Genomic DNA, 11139 nt, shown 5'->3' with positions numbered 1-11139 from the left:
TCATGCATTTATGGTATTGGCAGTTTTTACTTTAACATGCAATACAAAAGGACTTAGCAAAAGCTATTACATTTCCATGCAATTAAAAATAACAAAGTATTTGAAATTCTACAAAACGGAGAAAAATGTAAAATTCTCATCTCTTTCTACCTGGCACAAGTGTATATTTCACATACAAGAAAACAATTACAATTATCTCTATTATGGTCATGTAATGACCATGAAACATTATTTGTGAATAAAAAAAAACTAATAAATCATTTCAAGTTGATTGACATGTAACTTTCATGTGAATGTTATGCCAGTGAAAGAGATTAGAAAGCTATATAGAAGAGCCCACCCAGTTATACCCCTACTTACAGAGATGATTCACTGCTAATACTGTTCATGCTACCATCCGTGGATTCCTTGCTGGTCTGTTTGATTAAATGTGTATTTTGGGAAGGGGGATAAACCTCTTCGCTACGCTGAATGCGCCTATCACTAGCTTTCTTATCCCAGCCCTCTGCAAGAACAAAGGAAATAGAAACCAAGCACTGCTTAACATCTGCATTGACAACTGCAGCATTGGTCTTTATGGGGTTAGGAAGAGACAATAGTTGACACTTGTGCATAAGGCAATAACAATAGAGATTGGGAAAGCAGCATGTAATGAAATATTTATGTTGCAAACAAGAATCCAATTTGCAACCTGGCAGAAGGCTAGTACATGAATACAAAAGAATAAAACAAGATTAACTTTTTAAAATATGCATGAAGATTAGATATCAAAGTGATGCTACATGCAGAGAAAAATTTGAGGTGAAAATGGAAGATGCAGCAGTAATAGAAGCAAACAGCCATTACTAAAAAAGTTTCAGGAAAGTTTACAATAGATAGAAATATAAAGGGATACAGGAATACGTTAAAGGTATCAAGGGAGAAAAATAAACTAATAAGAATGGAAACATGAATATAAAGAAAAACATCTATTCAACATACAAGAAATGTGACCATAATGGGATATTATTGAGAATGATTGATTTATTGCTCAACTGATAAAAAAATAATTTCTTCAATTAATTACAACAGTTATGTTATACAATCAGTGGAGCATATCATGTCCCATATTAGGCCACATAATATAATCCCCATTAACTGCATGAAATTTCAAGGTAAATTACAATTACCAGCATTCAATTGTTGATATTTATAAATTGTCTTAAATTTTTTTATTACAACAATGCATTTTAAATTGATTAAATATTTAATAATAATAATAATATATAAAAATAAAAAAAATTGAAGGCTGGCATTTTTATAATTTCTAAAATGGATTCCAAGAATGGATCATAAGCCTGCACATTAAAATTGCCTCTTGATAATTGGAGAGGCAGGGGCAAGACTTACGTCGAACTGTCCCCACTTAAGCTCCCCTCTCCATCAGATGATATGCTACTGGCTTGTTTAACAAGATGGCGACATTCTTGGGGAGCCACTTCTTCACTACGATGAACACTGAAAGTTGATGATCGCTTACGACGGAAACCTAAACGCTTTTTATGACCTTTATGTGGAATAATCAGGAAGGAAAAAATAACATCACAAATATGTATGTTCTGATTATGTTTGGTTGATAGATTTTAGGCTACTTTTACCATTATTTATTTAAGATTATATAAATATATATATTTCATTTATTTTCTAATTAAAATTTTCTGCCTATAATTTATGTACAATGGAAACCAGTTATAGTGAACCTAAATAACCATAAATCTTGATTTATAAAATGCTATAAATCTGATAGGATAGTATGTTTTAACTTTAATTTCTTTTTAGAAGTTGGTATAAATATTCTATTATTTTCTTGAATAATAAAATTAAAGCATGTTTTCCTAAAATTTTTCATGTAATATATTAGCACTTTTTTGAATCCATCAAAAATGCATTTTTTAGAATATGACAATTTGTTATTCCATTATTTTTTTTTAAAATGATTAAGTTCCACAAATCAAATAAAAATGTAATAATAAGAAGAGTTGCTAACAAGATTATAGTGAATATATACAATATATATACATTGCATTTGGATTAATTCAAATACTGTATATACTCAGAAATTTTAAATAATTCACACCTACCTCAAATATCATAATTCATAGTGTATTTTAATCATTTTATCATCTTCTATCCAATTTCTCAGACTGCTATCTTAAATTAAAGCTTTCAACATTATTATTTCTTTTATCCCAATATGTATATTATTTCAATTTATATATTATCAAAAAACCACAAAATTTCAAATTTAAACTTTTATCATTTAACATACAGAAAAAATTTAAAAACTTGTTAAAAATCATAAGTGGATAATACATTTTTTAATAATTATTGATATTGCTAGAATTTAATTAAAAGATTTTAGATTCTAGTGATAATTATGGTGATTATATTTTCTTCATATAATTAACTACACCCATATCCAATACTATTTCATATGAATATCAAACATATCAATAATTTTAAGTAAAATTTTTAAACAATCTTTTGATTTCTTTCTCTGTAATGATGTAAAGTTCCTTACTCTGAATCACTTTCTTTCAGAAACAATCCATATATCATTTAATTTAATTTTTAAAGAATTATTAAATTACTAAATATATTAATATTTTCAGATGAGAATCAAATTAAATGCAACTTTTGTTTCCTAAATTTTATATGATGATAATGTAATAATGAAATCTCAGATGATAAACAACATATAATAAAAACAAACAATTTGTTAATCTTATCTTTCAATATTTCTTTCTTAAAAGTAATTTAAAAAATTACTCAAGTTCTGTATTATTATGTTTAGTTGATCAATGATAAATTATAAAAAGCATGAAGAGAAAAATCTAATAATAAATTGTGTCATTACATCTAATGATAATGTGAGACTCACTACATAATCTGTTTATTTACTTAAATCATAACATAACTTCCTAACAATACCATTTTGTCGGATAACTGTCAACTTTCACACCTGGGAGCTAATCATTTGGTGAGTTCTCAGCAGCAAAAGTGACGCTTTCTCATAACCTTCTGACCTATTGTCTTAAGTTCATCGGTTGAAGATAACAAGGAACTGAAAAAATTGAGGCAGTCGTCACCTGTTCTTTGAGGAGGACTATCATCCCAAAATTCCTCCAACAAAGTGCCCATCAAGATATCACCTACTCACCTTGGATACTGCAGAACATTGTGCCATAAAGACAACTTCTTGGATAAACTTTCTCGACGATCAGAAAAAAAAATGATCACCACCTTAACGACATCCAATTCAACCCTTGTGGACAGCCTCTACTCCAGGTATTTATCAACTCGTGAACCACAGTAAACTTTCTCTCTCGAGAACTGAGGAATGATAATTTAAACCCATCTATTATACTCATTATCGATAAATTGTATAAATAAATGCTTACTGGAATTAATTAAATAAAATAAACAAACACCTTTTTCTATTCAAGCACAACAAATTCTATTTGCGAAGCAGCAAGGAATTGCAGTATACTGGGATCAGGCAGTGATTATTAGGCTTATAAGATCAATGCAAGCAGTGAAACACCTGGAAAAAGTTGAGATACACAAGGCGCATATGACCACGCAGTGCATCAATCACAGGGATGCTGAAGGTTTAACAACAGCCTGGAAGTCCTTTTATAATAATACAGATTAACTGTTCAACCACGTAGGCAGTGTTATTAATTGTTTTTATAATATTTTTTGATATATAATTTTTGGTTTATTTTTAATTATTTTGGTTTAATCTATTCATTTTATGAGTATGAGCATGCACTTTAACATTAAGTTGTGAATAAGCACTTTGAATTTTTGTATTATTTTGAATACTTTGTTCGTTATATGGTTCGAATTTGAACTGAAGAAGATCGCTTAAAATGGTCGAAAACGTTTTTAATATATTAAACGTTGTGCTGGAATAGAGAAAGGTGTTTGTTTATTTTATTTGATAACTTGTATGTCATGTATTGCCTATCGTTTCCAATTAAACGGTTGTTACGTTAACCCAGTCTCTGCATGAGTCACTTCCGGCGCACTGTCTCTTACTTCATCTGCCAAATCGCCCACACATGCAACTGCTTGTGTGATCTACATAACCATATCAACCTGATGGAGGTCACAGTAGTGTCAGAGGACGAGGATTAGCAGCACAGGTCACAGTGGTGTCAGAAAACGAGGATTAGCAGCCCAGGTCACAATAATATATATTTTTATTCTATAAATAAAATTGAAATTCCATTGAAGGAATTAATGATATATACAGTCGACCCCCCTATAAGATATAGATACGTTCCAATTTATTAGGAATCCGATTTCTTACAAGTCGTTCCAATCACAGCCCGACACGTGTCAAGTTTACGGACTACGGCTGATTGAAAGGTTTTCTTCCATAAAATTAATCGATTCTACACTAATCCGACTCAACATTTCCAAAATACGTATATTTTTTTGTAGTTTTATAGGAATCGTAATTATAGGGACCGTAATTATAGGGGGGTCGACTGTATTATCATATTCATGATTTTATTGTTTAAAGTGATGTTTTACTGTTTGATATCATCACTGGAAAATGTTAAATATGAAATTTTAATTTCTTTCATATTATTCAATCATGTGTTGGAATACTACTTATTCAATCTTCTAATAAATAACATTAAACAGAAATATGTTTTACAGAGTAATTATAAAAATTCCAATACTGAATTGTATAGTTTTTTTCAGAATTAATTACAAACAATCACAATGAAAATCTAAGAACTAATTATGCTTTATTTTTTAAAAATAAACAAAGTAAATTTTTTATAACGTGACCACCACCTTATTGCTTGCTGAGGGAGTTTTATTAAAATCGAACGCTTTCGATCCACTTAATGGATCATCATCAGGATAGAATATACTAAAATGGAATACAACATAAATGGAACAATATGTTCAAAAATATCCATAAACTGATAATATATCAATTAATAAAAATAAATAATAAATTGTAAACGATACTAAATAATAAATAATATACTACGACGACCAAACATTAATAATAAGTTTCCTTTAAATCAAACAAATATCATATTTCAGTTGATGCGCTACTTGTAAGCTTCTTAACGGCAAATTTCCAAGCCGAGGGAAGACCTTCCGCATCCCTAGCATTAATGCATCCGTCTTTAAGTTTGCTCTTGTATATCTCCATTTTTTCGGCCGTCCTCGCCAAAGTTGGTGAGTGCACCTGTCTCACGACTTCCGCTTCCTCCCATCCAATCAGGGATCCTTGGGCCTGCGCCATCTGGGCCAATATTGTTGTATTAGACCCTTTTCTAGCATCATACTTATGTTCCCTAATCCTTACCCCGAGGTTTCTGGTAGTAACTCCTACGTAATCTTTTTTTATTCCTAATTGCTGGTTCTCGTATGGAATTTTGTAAACACCTGCCTTGTCTACTTTTTTAATAACCCCTTTATCGTTTCTAAGAATTTTATATAAATTGGGAGCTCTTTTCAAAATCACCTTTGAACCTTTAACGCCTGCAATTTCCTTCATAATTCCTCCTAAATATTTGTTGAATGTAAATTTTGTGTAATAAAACTCCCTCAGCAAGCAATAAGGTGGTGGTCACGTTATTTGTTTATTTTTGCTGGGTACGATTGTATTCAATAAATTTTTTATGTCATTTTTATTAAAAATTTTCATTCCTTTCTAAGTAATGTGTAATTAGTTTTTTTTCTTAACTTATAAAATCTGAAAACAATTGGATACGGTTAGTATTGATATTTAATATAACCATAGAGACATTACTAGTAATGTAATGTCTACTTTATATGTATTTGTTCCCTAAACAAAAATTATTTTGCAATTACCTAAAATGAATAAAATAGACCTATGATCATTACTTATCCTATCCCAAAAATATCTATCTATCATTTTTGATGTCTACAATGGTGTTATAATTTTACCAATACACATAGATTCTACTCTGTCAGAGAAATGTCTTAATTCTCTTATAGTTGAAATGAGTTCTACATGCCTCAAAAATTATCACACACTGTCTCTTTAATGCTTAATAAATACTAGATAAAAACTGTATTTCTTATCATCATCAAAGTTTATCCAACTACTACTGTTTCTCTCTTTCTCTGTGTCTTTATTTGAAGAAATTTATATATATATACAGTAATATTCCAATTATCTGAGATACCACATTATCCACCTGCATGTAAATACTGTAGTACTTTTAATCTTGACTGTACAGAGGTAGTGGTTAATGCTAAGGTGACTTTTTTCTATCTGTAGGTATTAAGAGGGCCTTTTTCCATCCCATTATGGATTTGGCCAGGTTTTCAATAAGAGTGGCCAGTTAGTAAGGGACAGAACCCAACATATCCATCATCATTTTAATGGGCAACCACCCATGAAAAATGATTGATGTTTTCCACTAAAGTGAATGCAGTACATTATAATAAAGAAGGGAGAAACTGCTATAAAATAAAAATTTTGAAGGACTTTTTTAACATGTATTACAAAATGATTTGTTTCTTTTACCTTTTATCATTTAATTTCAATATGAGACAAATCATTCGTATTAAAATGTACTACAATAATACACATTTTTATTTTAAAACTATACCTATTAGCTGTATAATAAAAATGTCAATGATGAGTAGATGTCAATGACAGATTCCACTAATCATCCATTTTAATTGTCAAGGTCAAAAAGGGTAATTAATGGCAGCAGTTGTTGTTATTCAATATTGCCTTGATTTTGCTGCCTATGTGCTGCCTTCGCTGCCTCTTTTTATAAAGAGAAATATTAATCCAAAATGGCCATAGCCTATCTATTTAGTCTGAGTTTTCAATTATCCAAAGTAGCATTAATCCACATTATATCAGATAATCAGGGTTCTATTATATATATAATCTTTGTGAATCAAACATCAGTTTAAAAATCCGTATTATTTGATCCCAAAATTTACTCTTAATGAAAAATGTAAAAAAACTACTTATCTTTCAGTTTTTGAGAGACAGATGTTTGCAATCCTTGAGGGTAAAATACAATGGATTATGTTTAGCAAAAATGTATGAAACTGTTTTTATATATAACAACTATTTATTTATTTATTTATTTGAAATAAAATTTTATAAAAAAAATAATCAATTTTTACTTTTTAAATAATATTTTCTGTATACATCAATGCCATGACAATGTCATGTCTTTTTTTTTTTTAATTTTTTAATTTAATTTAGATTTTAAGTGATTGTGGACATTTCTTACTTTTTTCTACAGACACATTTCTGTTTCACCTAAACATAAAACAGACCTTGCATATTACATTTACATATTAATCTTCAAAAAATATTATATATGACTTACAGAATAATTATATATGGCATTATAAATGTGTGTGGGTGTTCTTACATGCTGAAGACTTAATAACTAAAATATATATATAAAAACACTACATTATCAATAGTAAGTAATGATAATTTTAGAATAATGTATTATTAATAGTTGCACAAATTTTATCACTAATGATAGTCATGTTACCATCAACTGACAAAATTAATGATTAAATAAACTTTAATAGTTTTACTCCAACAAATTTTACAGATTTTAAGACTAATATTTGAAACTTTTCAAATTAACAATTCTTATAAAGTTTATTATATTAGCACTAATAAAAACAAGAAAATTAAGCTTCTGAATATATTTTAAAAAAATAGAACTTAAATTTTTGAATTCATAAACAACAGTAAAAATTATTAAAAATTTTGTAAAAGATTTAATAATAATATAATGTTTTAATATTTATTATAAAGATTAAATATGAACATATTAAAAATATTACATTAATGAACAAATTATTTGTTTTGGCTAAATATGAATTAAGTTTTAATAGGATTTGCAATTATCCTTTATTAGTTTTATATTGGAACACTTTTCATTTTTTTATATAATATAGTTTTTTAAACAAGTATTAATTAATTGGTTTTATTATATAAAGTTTAATAGCTATCAGGGTTTATTATAACCAGTTTCCAATGTATTAAGGAATTTGCAATTCATTATCAACATAATAATAATAATAATAATAGTAATAATAATTATAAAAATATTAAATAAAATATTTAAGTAAATATTCCCATTACAATAATAATAATATAAAACATTTTTTTAAATGTTATATATTGTATTTTTTAGAATGCAATCCTAGATATGTAATAAAAAGTTAAATTATAATTTATTAAAAAGTAAAAAAAATTAATATTAAAATTTTCCTTATATTCAATTATTTTCATTAAATAAAAATATATTTCCAATATGAAGAAAAGTATAGAAAATAGATGATTTCCTTTTGTTTGCAAATGAAAATTGTGCTATTGAAGCAAGTAAGGAAAGCATGAATTAAAAGAAAAATAACATATCTGCAGAGAACATTTATGGTAAGAAGTGCAAAACAAAAAAACAAAAAAAAAAANAAATACGATAAATTCGTCGGTTTCCGTTAACCACGGCCGTACCGAATCCATTATTTTTGACAAATCGTAAGACGGCGACGGCAACCGATGCTTATTCCTGCTGCACGACGACCCCAATTCTTCCTTTTTTAAATCGATAAATAACGTAATAATTACAGTTAAGCGCCGAAACAAGGAAGGCGAAGACGTCCACAATAGCGTTGAAATTGCATCCCGACGGTTCTACCCGCCGACACGTGAGTCACTGTTGCATTTACATAAATTTTCCACGTGGCTTTTGTCTGTGCAGCCAAATAAAAGCAGACTACCGATTATTTTCTAAATTAAACCAGAACATCTATTTCGATGTGGGTTTCTTTTGTTTTCCGTCGAGTATTCTTGTCCAAGAGACCGACGTCTTTTGATAAATTTTTTATTGTTTAAATAAAATGAATACTCGTGTAATTTAAAGCAGCGGTCTAAGGACGACAATCGCACAATAGATTATTTATTGATTTATTTCCATTATTACTTATCGATAACGGTCATTTCGTGTTTAGTTTTAGATTCGAATAAAAATCCCTCAATGAGTGAGAAAATAACCGAGCAAATTAAAGAAATTCATACTTACCTCTCGTGGCATCTCCGCCCGATTCCATAATTTCCGTATATTTTGTGATGACCGCATTTAATTGGTCGTTAGCTTTTAATATATCACCTGTTCGCGAAATAATTTGATAAAGTAAAAAATATAAAACAATTTTAACCAAATGCTTTTAAATCTTACTCACTCAATCCTTCGTCCTTCTCGTCCATTTCGCCGGCCAGCCTGAACAGTTTCGGTCTTAACCTCAAAGAACTTTCGTACAGTTCCTATTTGAAAAGAAATTAATTATTATTTTGTGCCCGACTACAAATTAAAATATCCATTAAAAAGTTAAATTTGCTTTTCGAATTTTATTTTAATAAACAACAAAAAAAAAAAAAAAAAAAACAATTTTAGGATATTTTATGCACTTCATTTATAAATTTAAATACTTCAGTTTTTATTTTTTTATCATAAAGATAATTTAATTTTACATAATCTGCTTTCTGGAAAGTTTAATATTAAACTGTTAATATACACTGTTAAAGATTATTTTGACTTGAGTAACTATTGTAATTTCAAGTAGATAACTAGCTGGTTGTGTGTTTGAAAGGAAATTTGAAAGTGGGTGTGGATTATGTGATGGGTACAAGGTCTTGAACAGTAGGAAGGGTTTTGGGAGTTTAATCCCATTGGAAAAAATTAAATAACTAAATAAAAAAATTAATACAAAAAGGCCTATATAACCTATATTGTAAAACTTAATACAAAAGATGATACAAATAAACTAGCCAGAACCATGTCTTTTTTTTTTTTAATTTTTTAATTTAATTTAGATTTTAAGTGATTGTGGACATTTCTTACTTTTTTCTACAGACACATTTCTGTTTCACCTAAACATAAAACAGACCTTGCATATTACATTTACATATTAATCTTCAAAAAATATTATATATGACTTACAGAATAATTATATATGGCATTATAAATGTGTGTGGGTGTTCTTACATGCTGAAGACTTAATAACTAAAATATATATATAAAAACACTACATTATCAATAGTAAGTAATGATAATTTTAGAATAATGTATTATTAATAGTTGCACAAATTTTATCACTAATGATAGTCATGTTACCATCAACTGACAAAATTAATGATTAAATAAACTTTAATAGTTTTACTCCAACAAATTTTACAGATTTTAAGACTAATATTTGAAACTTTTCAAATTAACAATTCTTATAAAGTTTATTATATTAGCACTAATAAAAACAAGAAAATTAAGCTTCTGAATATATTTTAAAAAAATAGAACTTAAATTTTTGAATTCATAAACAACAGTAAAAATTATTAAAAATTTTGTAAAAGATTTAATAATAATATAATGTTTTAATATTTATTATAAAGATTAAATATGAACATATTAAAAATATTACATTAATGAACAAATTATTTGTTTTGGCTAAATATGAATTAAGTTTTAATAGGATTTGCAATTATCCTTTATTAGTTTTATATTGGAACACTTTTCATTTTTTTATATAATATAGTTTTTTAAACAAGTATTAATTAATTGGTTTTATTATATAAAGTTTAATAGCTATCAGGGTTTATTATAACCAGTTTCCAATGTATTAAGGAATTTGCAATTCATTATCAACATAATAATAATAATAATAATAGTAATAATAATTATAAAAATATTAAATAAAATATTTAAGTAAATATTCCCATTACAATAATAATAATATAAAACATTTTTTTAAATGTTATATATTGTATTTTTTAGAATGCAATCCTAGATATGTAATAAAAAGTTAAATTATAATTTATTAAAAAGTAAAAAAAATTAATATTAAAATTTTCCTTATATTCAATTATTTTCATTAAATAAAAATATATTTCCAATATGAAGAAAAGTATAGAAAATAGATGATTTCCTTTTGTTTGCAAATGAAAATTGTGCTATTGAAGCAAGTAAGGAAAGCATGAATTAAAAGAAAAATAACATATCTGCAGAGAACATTTATGGTAAGAAGTGCAAAACAAAAAAACAAAAAAAAAAA

At 27.3% G+C, this 11139-nt stretch overlaps 1 protein-coding gene across 1 annotated transcript in view; it reads right to left on the bottom strand.

Annotated features, from left to right (window-relative positions):
* Nucleotides 1-376: 376 nt before the first annotated feature.
* The window catches only part of LOC111625627 (regulating synaptic membrane exocytosis protein 2-like), a 328126-nt gene continuing 317363 nt past the window's right edge, over nucleotides 377-11139 (bottom strand). Inside the window, exon 18 of the mRNA XM_023368831.1 lies at nucleotides 377-1546. Coding sequence (XP_023224599.1) covers nucleotides 1386-1546 — 161 coding nt within the window. The 3' untranslated portion in view covers nucleotides 377-1385. The remainder of the gene's footprint in view (nucleotides 1547-11139) is intronic.

This window comes from Centruroides sculpturatus, unplaced genomic scaffold (genome assembly GCF_000671375.1).
Source record: "Centruroides sculpturatus isolate CEXI.00-Female unplaced genomic scaffold, Cexi_2.0 scaffold356, whole genome shotgun sequence".
Classification (NCBI taxonomy): Eukaryota; Metazoa; Arthropoda; class Arachnida; order Scorpiones; family Buthidae; genus Centruroides; species Centruroides sculpturatus.
Note: the sequence above shows the minus strand (reverse complement) of the source record. Positions and strands in the feature narration are given on the sequence as shown.